Source organism: Etheostoma spectabile, chromosome 4 (assembly GCF_008692095.1).
Source record: "Etheostoma spectabile isolate EspeVRDwgs_2016 chromosome 4, UIUC_Espe_1.0, whole genome shotgun sequence".
NCBI classification, from domain to species: Eukaryota; Metazoa; Chordata; class Actinopteri; order Perciformes; family Percidae; genus Etheostoma; species Etheostoma spectabile.
The window spans coordinates 4457369-4476610 of NC_045736.1; the positions used below are offsets into that span (position 1 = coordinate 4457369).

At 41.9% G+C, this 19242-nt stretch overlaps 1 protein-coding gene across 3 annotated transcripts in view; it reads right to left on the minus strand.

The window, feature by feature from the left end:
• LOC116687475 (receptor-type tyrosine-protein phosphatase gamma) overlaps positions 1-19242 on the minus strand; it is a 571464-nt gene that overhangs the window by 113748 nt on the left and 438474 nt on the right. For 2 of the 3 annotated variants that reach the window (XM_032512919.1, XM_032512918.1), the window contains exons 9-12: positions 17028-17212; positions 5491-5599; positions 4410-4459; positions 1950-2688 (exon numbers count right to left, since the gene is read on the minus strand). In XM_032512919.1, the coding sequence (XP_032368810.1) occupies positions 1950-2688; positions 4410-4459; positions 5491-5599; positions 17028-17212 (1083 nt within the window). Of the gene's footprint in view, positions 1-1949; positions 2701-4409; positions 4460-5490; positions 5600-17027; positions 17213-19242 lie in introns of all 3 variants that reach the window. The other variant, XM_032512917.1, reaches the window with a different exon arrangement.

The window sequence follows — 19242 nt, forward strand, 5'->3', positions numbered from 1 at the left end:
CCCCCCCCACCCCCCTACCCAAATTCAACTCTCTACTATCCAACTCTATCCTTTACGGCAGTTTATGCACCACTTTTTCATGCCATTTGACAATAGAATGCTTAAAAATGTGAACATCATTTGGGGAAAAACATGATAGTTACTGAGAAAAAAAATTGTCCTGTGGAACCAACATCCTATTTTCTAACAAAGTTGAAGTTTAAAAAAAAAATGTAAACCCTCAAAGGTTAGGGTCTTTTTGAGAAAACATTCAAGGCCAGAGCCCCAGAAGCCCCTCTGTTGACCTACACTTCCTACAGTTGTTTAATAAATGTGGCCTTTCCACATAAACAAACATACATGTGCCATTAGTATGAGAAAAAAATGAGATTTTAACTGTGTCGGGTTGGTCTCCGACATAAATATCTTAATGCCTGTCGGGGCCAGTCGGGTTCGGTTAGTGCTCTGTTGGACGTGGGCCGGGCTCGGACCGAAAAACGCGGCCCGATCAGCACTCTGGTTGGACATCTGGGCTCAGTGGCGATGTGGTGTTGTTCCTCTAGTGTATGCGTTGATTTTAGGGGTGGGAATCTCCATTGCGTCATTATGCATCACAACAGTCACGATGCGCCACAATGTGCAACTCACTATGCGCCATGATTGTCACAATGTGTCACGGTACACCACAATGCGCCACAATGCGCCAAAATGCGTCACTTACTATGCGACATGATAGTCACAATGTGCCATTATGCGCCACCATGGGTCACACTGCGCCACGATAGTCAGGATGCATCACGATACGTCACGATGCGCCACAGTGCGTTGCAATGCGCCTTGATGCGTCATGTCAGCCACAATGCGCCACAATGCGCCACGATGTGCCACAAGGTGTCACAACAGTCACGATTGTCACGATACGTCACAATGCGTCACAATACGATACGTTTCGATGCGTCACGATAGTCACAATACAATACGTCACGATTCAATACGTCAGGATGCGATGCGTCACGATAGTCACGATACATCACAATACACCACGACAGTCACAATACATCACAATGCACCACGACAGTCACGATACATCACAATGCACCACGACAGTCACGATACATCACAATGCACCACGATAGTCACGATGCGCTAAAATGCGTCACTCACTATGCATCAAGGTAGCCACGAGACATCACAATGCGCCATGATTTGCCACTGTGGACATCACCTTTGGTTTCAATATTGAACGTTGACTTGATCTATATTCTCAGTGAAATAGACTATGAGATTAAATTTGGATTGGCTGTGGGGTGCCACATACACTACATTGCCAGAATCAGCAGATGCATTACATTTCTTTTCATATCCCTCTTTATCTCCATATAAAAAGAAGTTGCATAACCATTGATGTCACACCTCCGGGAGATAGCAGTGAGAGAATGTAAGTGTGATCAAAGCAGCCCCTCTTCCACTTCTTACTGTTCCACAGAAACATAAGATCACCACTGGTGTCATTACATGTATCTTACTCTGGAAACATTACTGTGTGAATAAAAAGTGTGTGTTCCTCTCTGTCAAATCAGTGGCAGGCCTATTATTACTTTACTTATCTGCACAAAAGGACCTAATGTGTCACTGCCTTACCACCTTGAGGTGCATAAAATCCGTAAGGATATACATTTAAAAAATGTTGTCAGTGTAACCTCGTGTTAAGAGGTCCCTTAGGCAGACCTTGGGAGCTATAGTTATCAAATCTTTGGATGAATGATTTCATTTCTGACGATTTCTTCAAATTGCACTGGGACTTTCTAATCGCTCAATTTGGACCTTATCCAGTTAGTTTATTTTATGGGCATGTAATTTACTTAACTTAATAACTTACGTACTTGGGATTAATTACACTCTTGGTTCCCAGACTTTTTTCTGACTAGTCCCCCATTTGATTAAATGTTTAAATGAGCCTGTAGACTTACCAGTGTGGATGGAGAAAGGCCAGTGCTTCTTGTCCCCCCTTGAGCTGGGTCTGAGCGTCGGCTCTGGGTCATGGGGGGCAAGGAACTCTGCCTTTTCATTGGCTGCCTCTGTGGCGGAAGTGGAGTCAAATGGATTGTGGGTATACACATCCAGTTGGCCTTTTTCACCAGGTGGCGTGCTAGTTGGATCTGGTTCTTTCTCCTTTGCGGTAGTGTCCGGTGTCTGGCTGGGTGGCTCATTCACCGCCGAGCTGTTGTCCTCCCCCCCGGCCTCGGCCACCCCTCCTGATCCCTTTCTCTCCTTCTTCTCCTCTTTCTCCTCCTCTTCTTCCTCTTCGTCCTTATCCTCTCCTTCCTTCTCTCCGTCCTCTCCTTGGCCCTGGCTGTGCTCTCCGTCCTCACCCCCAGCTTTGCTGTTATCTGTGGCTGCGACCGCCGCGGCGCTTTTGGCGGGCCCGGGCGCGTCGGTGCTCTGACGCGTGGAGGTGGGGTTTTGGGTCGGCGCTCTGCTCGGCCAAACGGAGCTAGGGAAGGAGGAGATAACACCGCCGCTGAAGCCCAGGCCGGCCAGCAAGGTACTGGTTACTACGGACGCCACCGTCGCCTGGCTGCCACTGGAGGACGGGCCAATTCCTGTCGCCATGGACACAAAGGAGAAGGGGATGCCTGAGGAGGTCCAGGTAGATGAGCCGGAGGAGATGGGAGCCATGTCGGCCGAGGAGGCTGGAGACACCGTCGGCTGAGAAAGAAACTATTAACTGGTTAGAATTTGTTTATACTCCTAAACTTTGACTTTATTGACAAGACGGGGCTCTTCAAGGCTATTTAAGCCAAGGACCTCTTAACTGAAAGAGGGACGGAGCAGGGACCCCATACTACATGTATTGTATAAAATAAGTAGCATATTAAACTGGGCCTATAATAACATGTAGGGTGGCCTAAAGCCTTTATACATACCTTTTTTTTGCATGAATACTAAGCTATATTAACATTATAACTGATGATTTTGTGAACCGTGTTTTAGTGTTGAACGTAGCACAGTGATTCCTCAGGATGAACTGTATCTGTGGATGGCTACCTTTGTGACTGCCTTACCTATCATCAGTGGCGATTTTTATTTGCTAATAATATGTCGGATTCATGCTAAGACCTTTCAAAAATTACGAATAACTTAGAGCTCCTCCCCCCCATAACAGTGACAGTGGGCACAACTGGAGTCACAAACTCGGACTACAGTCTGCACAGCAGCAGTTCATGTAGACCAAACACTAGCTTGTTTTTCATTGCTAGAACACAGTTTTTAAAACTCTACACACTTAGCCCCATGGCTTTAACCACAACCTGCATAACACTGTGGATTTACAGCACTTTGTTCAAATGCTAACACACTGCTGTCACAACTGCTAACCACGCATTCTCAACAGAATAGATCTCAGTGTGGTTCCTATCAGACTCTGCTGATTGCAATTTTATCTGAAAGCCTAAGCAGGTGTCTTGTTTTAGACTAAATAGAGAACGTATACAGTATTTATATTGAGAAAGCTCAGTAAGCATTTTTTATACAAAGACCGAATAAGAATTACAAACCATTATACACTGTAACGTTGGAGAGAAACAGGTAAAAGAGAAAAGATACTAATATGTCCAGGTCAGATGTCTGAGGATACATACACAGCTATAAAAAAAGTGAAAAACACCATATCTTTACAATAGGAAAACTGTGTTCTTACTGTTTTTCAGAAAGTAATGGAGGTGAAATCAGTGGAAACACCACATTCATTAGCATTTAGAGATGATGCAGACATCCAATGTGGTGAAGATAACTAGCTGCATGATGCTGGAGAAAGACAGGATTAGTCACACTGTTCTATGTTACTGTTATGTAACTTTAGTTTTTTCCAGTAATTCCATAAATTACTAGAGACAAAATACCATATTGAAGCAAACTGCTGATTTTCATTTCTTCTTGTTTACCTTGCATACAAATTGTTTTGAGGTATAAATCTTTTCTTTACAGTAAAGAAACTATTGAGTAGTGTGGAGTCAGTCAGTGTTCACACTGTAAAGATGAGAAAGTTAGTATTTTCTGCATTGGTGTTTCTGGTGATTGTACTCTCAGTGTTCTGACTGACAGTGTGTGTTATCTCAGTGAGGGTTGGTCATAGTGTTTGCTGCACTGAGCCTGTTTTGAGACGTATGTTAAGAGTTGTGTTGCTTCGAATGAGTTTTGCTGCTGATGAGAACTGTTTAGCTCAGGTGACTGTTGGTAATGCAGATTGGAGTTAGAGTTTAACACATGTGGCTTCAGTTGTGCCCACTGTTGTTCAGCAATCAAAAAACCCCTTGTAATTCCCTTTGAGACGTGCCTGTCCACACAGGGAGGAATAATGCCAACACAGACACTGCTCTCTGCTGGATAAAAAGTGACAAGACGTAGGGATTCACCTCTGCTTCCCTTACCATTCCAGTTTTCACGATCCTCGTCCCCTCAAAGATCCTGGTGGTGTTGGCTAAAACACAGGGGAGAAGGAAAATAAACAGGACAATCCCTAGTTAAACACCGGAGAGACAACCAGGGAACACTTCTTTGAAGGGCTGTTTATAAGACATCCATGAGTGCATTGCAAGCACATTAATCACAACATGACAGAGTGTAAATGCACGGCACTGAATACTTAATGGCTCCGCCGATAAACTGAATGTAGCTCGATGAAATGAATCCATCTCACTGCATTTCAGCTTGCTTACTGATAGTGTGTCTTTCCTTTCCTCTGGTATGTTTCCTTTAGCCTGCAGCTGTTGATATGAGCTCACATAAATAACCGTAATGTGAAAGATTTCATGATATTATGATGAAAGGAATCCTAACTGTCCTAAAATGCTGCTTACACAAATGTAGGACAATATGCAGGCATGTTGACAGAAGGCTGTGTACATGAAAGAGATACGTACCGATGCTCATTTTGACAGTTATGATGACATCAAAGATAATTCCTGAGCACTTGAGGGCTAAGCGCTGTGTGTTTTTGTGTGTGTGTGTGTGTGTCTGTCTGTCTTGTCTGTCTGTGTGTATGTGTGTGTGTCTGTCTGTCTGTCTGTCTGTGTGTGTGGGTATGTGTGTCTGAGTGTGTGTGTGTGTGTGTGTGTGCGCATGTGTGTGTGTGCATGTCTGTGTGTGTGCATTTGTGTGTGGTGTGTGTGTGTCTGTCTGTGTGTGTGTGAGTGTCTGTGTGTGTGCATGTGTGTGTGGTGTGTGTGTGTCTGTCTGTGTGTGTGTGAGTGTTTGTGTGAATGTGAATGTGTGCGTGTGTGGTGTGTGTCTGTCTGTCTGTGTGGGTGTGTGTGTGTGATGTGTGTCTGTCTCTGTCTGTCTGTCTGTCTTTCTGTTGTGTGTGTGTGGTGTGTGTGTGTGTGTGTGTGTGTGTCTGTCTGTCTGTCTGTCTTGTCTGTCTGTGTGTATGTGTGTGCGTCTGTGTGTCTGTCTGTGTGTGTGTGTGTGTGTGTGTGTCTGTGTGTGTGTGTGTGTGTGCTACTTTGTTACCTCTGAAGAGCATGCTCTGGCTGAAGTCACTGCGCATGTCATTCATGCAGATGGCCTGGACTCGGAACAGGTAGAGCACATCAGGGGAGACGGGAGAGATGACGGCCTCCTGGACGACACCCAACATGCAAACAAAATCAGTACGCTCCTCCAACATTGTCTCATACAGTAAGTCATGTTAATTCAGTTACAGGGCGGGGGGGGGGGGGGGGGGGGTGTGGGGGGGTAAGTTATCCTCAAGGATGTTGTCCTGGAAACAAATCCCCCTTAATTACAAACATTAAAACCAATTTTAATATTTAATGATGATTTATATGAAATGTGCATGGCATAAATAACTTTAAGGGAGGGCACAACTGGAACTAGATTTTTTACCCTTACTATAAACGCACGTGGGTTTTTATTTTAACATAAATTAACAGCACTATCGTTGTGACTGGATTAGCATGGATCACAGCCACATCGGCTCACACTCGTTTCTTTTTCAAACCCCTCTGTCAAGTTATTAGAAAGAATTCACGCTGCTTTGGATCAGCAGAATGATAAAGTACTGCACATGCACTTATCTTAAGAAAGATGAATTCCAGTAGAGCCTTGTCTTAATGGTATATTAGACTCCCACATGTCATTACTATACTACTTCATTCTAATTTCATTATATGACTAAAGTCTCGTTTTTTAATCAAGTCTGACCAATTTATCAGCCGGCCATTTCAGACGCTTTATATGTTTTATCTCTGCAGATATTCAGAATCATCACATTGAGTTACAAAGTACAGAGATACAGCAGGCCATTGGAAGAGATCACACTCGGTTTAATGGGTTCAAGAGGTAAAGTCAGTTCAGTCAGCGAAGACATTTAACCATCACTATACCCAGTATGTCATCCACACCATCACATTATATCACCTGTCCAAACTTTGGATTTCTCAACGGGGTAATACAAAGTATTTTGAACAATTGTCAAATCCTTATCAAACTGCCCATGGTCTATTTATTATCAATAACTTAGCCTCTAATGCTATTGTTGTAGTCTGTTTACTTTTCAACATATTGACAAACAATTTTTAATAATCCTACACATTCCTTCCTGTGAAGGAAATATTATCTCACTCACTAAAGCTGCACTAATCAATGTTTGTATATGAACAATGGATCAAACTACTGTGCGTACAAGGTTGCTCGTTGTGACGTGCCTACAGAGAACCATCACCAGTTTTCCCCCACAGCTCTCCAGCATCTTAGCATCTTTTAGGTTATTATTTTGGTTTGATGGACCGCAACTTCACAATTTTGATTTAGTCTCACAACTTTCATCAACCTGGTTTCCAGCAGCAGGCATCTGTGTGTGGAAGTCTCCCTGTTGATAGAGCAGGCCATCCAACACGTTCATACATTTTCTGAGCCTACCAGATTGTGAACTTGGTTTAAAGGTCCCGTGACATGATGCTCTTTGGATGCTTTTATATAGACCTTAGTGGTCCCCTAATACTGTATCTGAAGTCTCTTTTATATAGACCTTAGTGGTCCCCTAATACTGTATCTGAAGTTCTTTTATATGACCTTAGGGTCCCCTAATACTGTATCTGAAGTCTCTTTTATATAGACCTTAGTGGTCCCCTAATACTGTATCTGAAGTCTCTTTATATAGACTTAGTGGTCCCCTAATACTGTATCTGAAGTCTCTTTTATATAGACCTAGTGGTCCCCTAATACTGTTATCTGAAGTTGTTTTTAGACCTCAGGGTTCCTAATAATGTATCTGAAGTCTCTTTATATAGACCTTAGTGGTCCCTAATAACTGTATCTGAAGTCTCTTTTATATAGACCTTAGCGGTCCCTAATACTGATCTGAAGTCTCCTATATAGACCTTAGTGGTCCCCTAATACTGTATCTGAAGTCTCTTTTATATAGACCTTAGCGGTCCCCTAATACTGTATCTGAAGTTCTTTATATAGACCTTAGTGGTCCTAATACTGTATCTGAAGTCTTTTTATATAGACTAGTGGTCCTCTAATACTGTATCTGGAGTCTTTTTATATAGACCTTAGTGGTCCTCTAAACTGTATCTGAAGTCTTTTTTATATAGACCTTAGTGGTCCCCTAATACTGTTGGGGGTGTGGCCTTGACCAACTGCCACTTTGCTTGTTTGAAATCAATGATTTCTCTCTCTCATGGATGGGCCAAATTCTCTGGGCGTGCAAAGTAGAGAAAGGGAAGGTAATATTGCCCCTTATGACCTCATAAGGGGCAAAAAAATTTTCATTTTCTTAAAGGCAGAGAAGGATAACGTTTACAACTATTGGCATTTATAGCCACTTGGGGACCATAGGCAGGCTGGGGGAATGCATATTAATGCTAAAAAAACTCATAAAGTGAAATATTCTCTTGCAGTCAGGAATGGAACGGTCTCGTCAGCCAGTTATATTGTGTTTATAATAACATTCAGGCTTTAGGATACGCATGCAGAGAAAGGCTGACAATATGCTCAGCCATGTGCTTACATTATTCAAACGAAAGTGGTAATGATATACCGGTGGTAAAATGATACACCTTCAATAGAATCATGCCTGTGTTTTCATTTTGGTAGAACTGAGTTAATTATAAGTTTTCCTCTTTTAGCTGTGAATTGCCACACAGCTCCTTTTAATCTCCGTTGTGAATTCAAAAAGAAGTAGATTTCATCACCACAAATGCACCATGGGACCGTGCAGAAAATCTGACGTGCGACTGATGGCTTTCATGAGGAGGCAGCGCGCTGTCAGATGGGGTGGTGCTGTTTACACTAACGCAGTGGAGAATCCGCGCTTCCAGCTGACTCCTGCTCTCACACAGATGGGTGGCAAAGATTTGAGTAAATCAAAAGGTTTCATGCAAACGTCTCAGGGCTTTAATGTACAGTGACATCAACAGCAGCTGATAAACCAACCGAATGTCTGAAGAGTGTGGGATCAGATTACTCTTCTTCACAGAACTGATCTGCACCGGTAGTGTATTTATACCCAATACAATACAAAGAAAGTGAGTGAGTATATATATCATACAACTACATTTGTTACTTTCAATTAGTTTTGCATTGCGTGACTCAGGACATAGGGCCTACATTGTGGGATAGGAGGAAAACACGCTCTGGGTTCTTTCCATTTCTTTAAACCAATCACACTGGTCTTGGCTGTGCTTCGGATGTGTCTCTGCTAAATAGTCCCAGGAAGGAACTTGTTCTGGTGAAACATTTTCCCTTGTTAAGAAAACGCCACACAATATTAAATGAAGTTAGCTATTCAGAAAACACCGTAACGTGAGCTATTTAAATGAGCTGATACATTGTTAAACCTCATTACCAGTTGTGTACTCCGTCCACAACAATCCCACCAATCAGTCCCAAAACGTCCCAGTTAGAGACAAAATGTCGTAAACATATTCTTTGTAAATCCTTACAACCATTCCCCGAGAGAACCGAGCAGGCCTTTCTTGTTGCACGATCCAAATTGTCGCCAATACCATTCTCAGCGTGTAGATCGCTAGCTGAAAGTATATTGTTGTTTCCTGAAGCAAACAGCGTTAAAGAACGGCAATACAAAGAGAGCGGAAGGAGAGGGACATCTGGCAATTGGAACTGGAAATGTCATTGATCCAGACTAATGTACAATAAGACCAGAGACAGTAGTAGGCTATAGAAAGACAGGTCATTCTAAACAGTGCTGCTCATGAGTACAGTTGACTAAAAAGAGGAATAAAAACAATCATCTTTTGAAAATTGCCTCAATGCCTTAACTAAAACTTAGGACACAAATTTTCTTTATGAATGAATGATGTATCTTGAACACATAAAATACAGGGGGCATAAGCATACACACCACTATGTTAAATACCCATAGAGGCAGGCAGATGTTTATCATTATAGGCCAGTTAATTCATGGATCCAGTGTACTATGCATCCTGATAAAGTTCCCTTGGCCTTTGGAATAAAAATAGCCCCCCCCCCCCCCCCCCCCCCCCCCACATAATTACATACCCTTCACCATAGATAGAGATCGGCGTGAAGTGCTTTCCATAAAAAAAATCCTCTTTCAATGCAAATCAAACCAGCTATTAGGCTAAGAAATTAAACCATGACAATCACTATGTATGGTGGCATGCACATGTACGTGATGGGGGGGTCCGAAGGCCAAGGGAACTTTATCAGGATGCATAGTATCCTGGATCCATGAAATATAATAACCATCTGCCTGCCTCTATGGGAATTTAACATAGGGGTGTGTATACTTATGCCCACTATATTTTAAGGAAGAACATTTATTTATTTACATTATTCATTCACAAAGAGAATTGGTGTCCTTAAAGGTTGGATTTTCCCTCATTTAGTGATTAAGGCAATAAGGCAATTTTCAAAAGATGATTTTTTTTATTCCTCTTTTTAGTCAACTTAAGCATGGGCTCCTATACTCATGAGCAGCACAGTACATCTAGAAGGAGGAAATGTTAAACATTAACCCTCGGAGGTCTGAGGGCATTTGTAGATATCTTCTTGAATTCTCATATTAAGGGTATTAGCAAATAATCTAATCCCCATGTGATTTATATCAAAATGTTCAGAACAAACTCCGGTTTCTGTATAGTGACGCCCAAAATTGTTCCATAGCAATGTGTAACTTTGGCCCTAAAGCGGCAATATTTTTCACCTCTCTGATTTGAACACATATCTCTACACTTAATAGTTTTACTGCTTGAAATGAGTTTGCAAAAGTCTTGGGTTCACAAAGGTAGCGTAATATATGAATAAAATAGCAAATAAATTTCTAAAATGAAATTTTAACACTTTTGACTAGCAGTGCTCTTTTGCCTTCAGAGGGTTAAAGACAATGTATGATCTTAGTGTTTAGTGAGGAAGTGATGGTGCTTATGTACACAGTGTTTTTTTTCTGTGACATTCTGCTGTAGATATGGTTTTACTGGACCACTTGTTTTAGCACACTACCAATAAAGTTGTAAGGATTTCAGTGGACTACATTTAAAAAGCCCTTTTCTAGTCTTAACGCCTCCTCAAAGTTCTACATGCACCATTAAACATTCACACACACATTCACAAACTGGTGGCCGAGGCTGCCACCTGCTCATCAGATAAACACTCACCCACTCTTGCTCAAGGGCATGCAGACTGCAGGGGCCAGAGATCAGGGGCAGTTCTAGACCGTTTTAAAAAGATGGCCCAGGCTAGGGCCAGATGCAATTTTAGGGGGTACCAAATATATTAAGCACAAGTCTTAAATACCCCCAACCCTCCCCAGATTTGGTTCTACAAAAGACGGTACACATACAGTACATAAATAAACACAAGGATACTCATTTAGTGTTAACCTACATTCTATCTATCACTGCAATACTATCCCCTCTTGGGGGATAAAGATGCCGTTCCAAATCTACTGGCCACAGTTAAGGGGCCAGATTGGGGGGGGGGGGTTGAGGCTTAATGTTACGGGGTTTTGGCCACCCTTGCAACCCCCAGAACCGCCAGTGCCAGGAATCAAACCACCAACGTTCCCATTGTTGGACCATCTGGACCAAAGCTGCCTAATGGCAATGCCTGTGGCTTGGTTGATCAATACTCCTTTGGTCCAAACTAAAATATCTGTCCAGGGATGTGAAACCAAAAGTCAAAAGTCATTTTGAAAATGAACGAACCTTAGTATGTGACACAGCGACGTCTCACGCCTCACGTTACGTCCTTATTTTAGTAGTTTTACCTGACTCATTTTAAGCAAATCCCTGATGTTTTAGTAACCTTACATATTTTTGTTACTTGCACTTAACTAGTTCACATGAATGAACCGCTAGCATGCAGCAGTAATCACAACAGTTGTATGTTTCATTTTAAGAAGTTTTTTAAAATCAACCTATAATGTTGTTTAGTTATGCTGTAGGGATGTGTAGTAACGAGATAAGATGCTTGTTGTGTAAGTCATAAACATTCTGTCTTGGACTGAACTTAAAAAAAGCTTAATTATGTAGTGTATTGTACTGTATCTTTTTGCCTGCCTGTCTGTCTGTCTGTCTGTCTGTCTGTCTGTCTGTCTGTCTGTCTGTCTGTCTGTCTGCCTGTCTTTCTGCCTGCCTGCATACCTGTCTGTTTGTCTGCCAGCTTGTCTTTCTGCCTGTCTCTCTGTCTGCCAGCCTGTCTGCCTGCCTGCATACCTGTCTGTCTGTCTGTCTGTCTGTTTGTCTGCCAGCTTGTCTTTCTGTCTGTCTGTCTGTCTGTCTGCCAGCCTCTCTGTCTTTCTGCCTGTCTCTCTGTCTGTCTGTCTTTCTGCCTGTCTCTCTGTCTGTCTGTCTGTCTGCCAGCCTGTCTGCCTGTCTGCCTCTCTGTCTGTCTGTCTTTCTGCCTGTCTCTCTGTCTGTCTGTCTGTCTACCTGCCTGTCTGTCTGCCTGTCGATCCCCCCACCCTCATAGTCCAGTCCAGATTTTTTCATTACACTGACTGTGACAAGAGGGGCGTTAGAGGGATTTGGGGGTCCTAAAGCCATATAAGTCCCTGTTATGACCTAGATAGAGGCGTCAAGGGAGAATATAAAGGAATAAGAGCAGAATCAAAGGGCTGACAGAAAGAGGGTAGAAAAAATAATGTGTGGGAAGGGCCGTGGGGGGGGAAGACGCCAAGGGGAGGAAGAGCAGGGAGGGCGAGGGCAGAGTGAAGTAGATTTCAGTGGGAGGGATAGTCTCTCGAGTTAATGATGAGAGGATAAAACACTTCCCACCTCTCTCCCTGCATCTCTGTTATTGTGGCAGAATGTGAAGCTGCTTCCACAGCCAGGGGGCAGTCTGATCCCTTCTTCTGCGGCCATTCCTGTTTCGCCACAGAGCCGCTGGCCCAAGGTCATGCTTTTTTGCATGCCCTCCAGCTCAGCATTAGTATTCTGTTAGCCGATCGGCAGACCACAATGTAAGGGAATGAAACCTTCTGTCTGCTCCACAGCCTTCTCTCATGGCTCATTTTGGCTCCTGATGAGACCATTTGTAATGGAATTGATAAAGGACGTTGTGTGTTCTTGGTGTGTGTCTGTGTGTGCGTGTGTGTTGGCATTAGTGTTTGTGATCAAGCGCCTTTGTCCCCAGACAAATAATTAACTACTTTTATTAAAACCTTTGCCAACATATTTTCTCATAATACATTTTATTTTGCCAGAGCTGCGTGTATGTGTTATTGTCAACCAGAAAAAAACTCAAAAAAAATATATTTTCATGATGCAATTGCTGCTGATTATGTACGTGTCCAAACAGTTTGGTTCCAATTTATTAGATTTCACAAGGCACTCGCGGCCCTATTTTTGATGATGTAAGGTCCTCTGTATTTCTGAAATAACACACACACACACACAAACACACACACACACACACACACAGCATGCTGCCACCCAGTCCAACTGCATTTGACTGTCCCATCATTATTTACAATCAATTTGACTGGGGCTCTTTTTAAAGCAGTTTCACTGTCTAATCAGAAATCAGTCTGGCCAGTGATATCTTTGCACATGGGAAAGCGCTGGATGATTAAAATATGTTCATGTGTGCATGTGTATCAAAGTGATGAGGGTAAATCATAGCACATTAATCAGTTTAATCCAATAACATATGGCTGAAGGCTGCAGTGGCAGTGGGTGGTTTGTTTTCAGCTGGCTATGCATCATCAGGGAGGGGTTGAAGAAGGAAGGAGGGAAAGTAGGGACATGAAAAAAAACTAAACAGAGGATATCTCTTATTAAAAACTAGCTGCACTTAATTTTTTGGCGCTTGAAATGAGACTACAGAAGTCTTTGGTTTACAAAATTAGTGTAATATATGAATAAATGAAATTTTGAATTATGGCTTTTTGAGTAGGAGTGCTGTCAAACATCGCTTGGACTCGCTTGTGCGTCTTTTGTCCTCAGAGGGTTAAGGATGAATGAATGTAATAATGTTAGTGTTTGGCGAGGACGTGATGGTGCCTGTGTACACGGTGCTTTTGTCTGTAGGACAGGACAGAAAGGAAGGAAAAAAAAGAACAAAGCAAAGGAAGCAGTAAAACAGCAACTACAGTTGGAAAGAGGAAGCACTTTGTTATGTGGGTGGGTGTGTAGTTGGAGTTGATGGTTGGTTGATCTAGAATCTGGACGTTGATGTGACCCATTTGGGTTTTTCTTTTCCTTTTCTTTTGTATAGAAGCCCTCCCAGAGTAGTAGAACAGTTTGTACTTTGAAGCCCCAAAACGTCCTAAAGCCCAAAAATAATCATACATCATCATTAAAAGAAAATCATAATCAATGGGCTGTTCCAAGGGCGTAGCGGGACATACCCCCCGCACTTAACCTCTTGGTGCCCTTCGTTCCCCACACTTACAGCATGTTTGATTGTATTTGAATGCACCATTAGTAGGCCAGTATGCACGTTTATCAGGCTGCGTCATTTGATGAATAGACTCATATAGATACAGGCAATAACAAAAGAATATATAAGAAAAATATACACAAAAATATGAGAAGGAACAATTATTTAAATATGCAACAAGTATGATCAGTGTATATGATGGAATAGTGGCCTTAGAATGTGACAGAGGCCACCAAATTTGGGATATTACAGCCAAAACGGTCGCCTGCTCCCAGACCCCCCTATGCTAGTTAATCAAGAACGCTGTGTTGGAGCTATGTTACTGGTGACTGGTTGCACGGCGTTTGTTGCTCAACTGGTCTTGCCTGTTCTCCAAGATGGTGCCCGCCTGTTTACGCGAGCGCTCCTGTCTTGATAAACTATCTTTTTTAATAAAGTGTCTGTACACTTGCAAAGTTCTCAATGTGTTCATTATGCTACCGTTGTACAGTGCTATTATGATCCTTGTTAGCGGTGTGAAAGAGCAGTTTACCCAATGCCCAGAAAGCTAGCGTTAACAGTTATCCAACTGGTTCACGGTACGTTGGTTCAAGCTACAGACACTTTCGATTAGCATGAAAACATTCACACACATTTTGCGCCGGTATTGTCCTTTAAATGCTGGTATTGGTATTGGCAAGTACTGGAGACTGGAGACCAGACTGATACCATGTAATTTAGCCTTAAAGGAAATGTACTTTAAGAGGTGCTTTTTCCATTGTGACTGCATAACTGGATAATAAAGAAAGTTCTACAGCATCATTAATTGTGTTTGTTCATGTTTGACAAATGTTTTAACCCGAGCCAGGCCGATGGCAACCCATACAGCTGTTAAACATGATAAAATATATTCTACAATGGAATCGGATTAGTACTCATATCGGCTTGAGTTCAGGTGTTGGAATTAGTGTCGGGAAGCAAAAAATGGTCTTGGAACATCTCTAGTCTTGGTGTGTTGGTCAGAGGGTAGGGACAGATGACTGGTTTGGAGGACTGGTTGGGGCACAAAGTGGTGAGATGGACATGACTCCATCATAGGACAGGTGATAGGTCATCTTGTTGTTGTCCTTCATGTCGAGGCCTTTTATTTTGGGCCAGCCATTATCTAAATACTAGCTTGTATTACAAAATCAGCTTTTTGTTTAAATTTTTATTTCTTACAGCCAATGTCCAGTGGCTACCCAGTCCACTGGGAACTGCTGTGTGAAACACACCAGCACTGGCTTCAGTATTTATTATTCAGCTGTCATTCATTATTCATTCTTCAGCTGATTTCAGCGTTGGAAAGCCCATGGACTGACAGGTCTGGAAGTTGAAATAAACTCCTTTGAAACTAACTTCACACACACACAAATACAGTGGTGTGATGAGGCACACAGGGCTGTGGACATGATGACTGAACTGAAAGGACTCATTGTTCTTCTGTATCTCTGTGGATTACATAGCAGGAAAACATGGCTACAGACAGCTCAGAGTCGGAAAAGTCTGAACAGAGAGTTTTGCTTTTAGTTTTTTCTATCACAAACCAGGCCGAGAAATCACATCAGAAGAAAGGCTGTGAGTGTGTGTGTGTGTGTGTCTGTGTGTGCATGTATGTGTGAGAATATCTCATTTAAAGACAATTTAAAGCACTAAGCTCATTATAGATGCACTCATATTTGATGTTAAGCAAATCTACTCCATGCTGGTGATTTCCTATATGTTATACAACACTGTCATGCTGGAAATGTGAGTGTGAATGTGCTTCTACGTTAATGCATAGTTGTTTATTTAATTTGTTTTTACATTAGAAAACATTTCTGCTAACGTGCATGTTGATGTCTCCACATTTATTATACACAGAGTGATATATTTTACAGATGTCAATGTTAATGTAAGTATACACTTATTGGATTGCATTTACAACTAACAGTTGTATTATTGGGATTTTAAAAACAGTGTCTTTTTCATACAAATTTCATTTGCTACATATTTGGAAGGAATTTAATTGCTGATGGGATTTAAAGGTCTCATGGCATGATATGTTACTTTATGAGGTTTTTTAACATTAATATGAGTTCCCCCAGACAGCCTATAGTCCACCAGTGGCTAGAAATGGTGATAGGTGTAAACCGAGCCCTGGGTATCCTGCTCTGTCTTTGAGAAAATGAAAGCTCAGATGGGCTGACCTCCCCCCCCCCCTTCTACTCCTCAAAAGCTAAAGACTCAGAAACAGCACATACTAAGAAAAGCTCATAGTGGGACTGGCTCTAGTGGCTGGAATTGTGCACCAAGGCTGAATTTTGGGAATGAGAGTTCGGAAACAGTATTAGGGGACCAATAAGGTCTATATAAAAGAGACTTCAGATACAGTTTTTGGGGACACTAAGGTCTATATAAAAGAGATTTCAGATACAGATTTGGGGACCACTAAGGTCTATATAAAAGAGACTTCAGATACAGTATTAGGGGACCACTAAGGTATATTAAAGAGACTTAGATACAGTATTTGGGGACCACAAGGTCTATATAAAAGAGATTTCAGATACAGTATTGGGGACCACTAAGGTCTATATAAAAGGACTTCAGATACAGTATTAGGGGACCACTAAGGTCATATAAAAGAGACTTCAGATACAGTTAGGGACCACTAAGGTCTATAGAAAGAGACTTCAGATACAGTATTAGGGGACCACTAAGGTCTATATAAAAGAGACTGGGACCTTTAAATTACAAGCAATTCTTTTTTATAATTCAAGATGTGTGACATGTGAAGCGTGAGGAGCCACTGGGCCCAGGACTATAGGGGTTGAACCGTAGGGTTCACATCCTTTGTCACATACTCTGAGGTAGAGGTCTTCTCCACGCTTTATACACCAAACATTATCGCCCATCTTGCCTTCAGGGAGGTGTCTGAGACAGTAGATTGATCTGTCAAGTAACTTAAAGATCACTATAATATTAAAACAACATTATTCATACTGTATTTTTTAAATACTTAATACCAAATTCAGTATTTAATGCCCCTATTTTTCAAACAGAGCTTACTCAAATCTTTTACATTTCTACTCCACATTTGTAATGCAACTTCTAGTTGCTCTGAGTCTACATCCATGCCGTTTGGACGTGTCCCAGGCTCCAGTCCCTCCCAGTCTCACCAGTTTGTGTTTGGCGTCGGTGAGGTGCGTCTCCTCGTAGCTGTCGTCGTGGGTGGTCCAGCTGTACGACACCAGGAAGTGGAGGATGGGCGGGTGGTAGGTGACCTCGGGACGCGCCCAGCGCACAACCAGGGCACTGGCGTTCACATGCTGCACCTTCATGTTGATGGGAGCACTGCTGCATGCTGGGAGCAGGATGGAGGCAGGGACAAGAGACAGCAAGGAGGGATGGAGGGGGACGTTTACAGGAAAGGAGGATGGAGGTAGTAAGTAAAATCAGATAAAGAAAAGGGGAGATAAGAAAAGTGGAAATGAAAGGATTTACCAGAAAGGAAGAAACAAAGTAAGGATTGGTGTGAAGGAGGAATTAGGAAAGATATGACAAGCAAAGGGAGGAGGAGAAAAAGAGAGAGATTTAATGACATAATACATCAGCTCAGCTTATCTTAAATAATACACTCCGACTCAGACAGATACTGAGAGACTGAAAGAGAGAGAGAGACTGAGAGAGAGAGAGACACAGAGACAGAGAAAAAGAGGAAGAGGTGGAGAGAGCGAGACAGTGTTATGTGAGCGTGAGTTGTATTCATGATGTGTTATTAATATTGCCGTGAGATATTCTGAGTCATCCAGACAAACATACACACACAAAAATACACACACACACACACACACACACACACACACACACACACACACACACACACACACACACACACACACACACACACACACACACACACACACACACACACACACATACAAATTTATGTATTAATGGCTGTATTCTCCACACAGTACACAACCATTTTCTCTAAAGGGTCCAGTAACCAGTACCAGACACGTTCATATATAGTCTCCTTCAGGCAAAAAGCAGCCAACTGACTCTGCCTTTAAATATCTGGCAGTGGCAGGAATGAAGCCAGACACACACACATTATGTGTTTTGTTATGAATTTACCAACACACACTACTGCACAATAAATCTCCATTCATTGTAATTGGGCCAGCCCTGCACTGACTGCTGCTGACCACTAGATGTCTCTGTTTGACCAGTGAGCTTTCCTGCCCAGACATGCTATAGATGGGAGTATTTAATTTCTGGTATTTTATCATTATAACTGTAAATTCTTAAATACTGAATGGGGACCAGACCTTTGTCTGAAACAGGTTTAATGAGACAAAGGGCTTTTTCATTTCCCCCTTATACCTTGGGGTGAATGCAGAGGGTACATTTATGTGTAAATGCACAAGAAATATAAGTCAAATGCAAAGTTCAATGCTAACTTCCTGCATGTTTATCAGATTTAATAATACGTTGTATACATTCCCACAGACGTATTTCATCAGTATAACAACATGTCATACCCTTCAGTGTATCTTCTCTTACAGAAATACTGTACAATATTTCAAACTTTTTCTTTTTCCAATTTGCCATTTGGCAATTGCTGTTAAGCTACACTCAGTGAAACTTGACACTTTCTGTGCAGATGTTTTCCATTAAAAGCCTTTTAGCAACTCAAAGGGCATTGTCCCTGGTGGGCTTTTAATGTGACACATCTGCAGGAAGTATTCTGTTCAGTTCACTGATGGTAGAGCAGCAGCGACTAGAAATAAATAGAGAATGAAAACAGTTTTTGCGTTAAAAAAGAGAGACCTATAGAAGCAGAGTGGTGAGCATGACATGACTGTGTTAAGGGATGGAATTACTGCTGTACAAATATATACTATCATAAATATAAGAACTTACCATGTACACAAATAGCGAACAGGTAAATCCACCCCTCTCAATATTTACTACTGGCCTTTTTTTTTTTTTTAAATGGTGGCCACACACTAGCATTATTTGAATACCAGAAGAGAATTTACAGTATTTTTCTAATTATTTTGAGCAGTAAGTAAGTAAGTAGGTAAAATGTGTTTATAGAGTGTTTTTCACTGATAAATACTGTAAAGCACAAAGTGCTTTATAGAAAACATGCAAGATTTATTCAGTAAGCAGTAAGTCTGATAGTGCTCATATTATGCTTTTTGGCTTTTCCCCTTTCCTTTATTGTCCTTTATTTATCTTTTTTGTGCACATTATAGGTTAACAAAGTAAAAATGCCCAAGGCCCCCCCCAAAGGGACTTACCATCTCCAACAGAAAACACTGTTCACACTGTTGCTTCTGACCGGCTAGTAGTCCTTACCTAGGTACTGTCAGGGCACGCCCT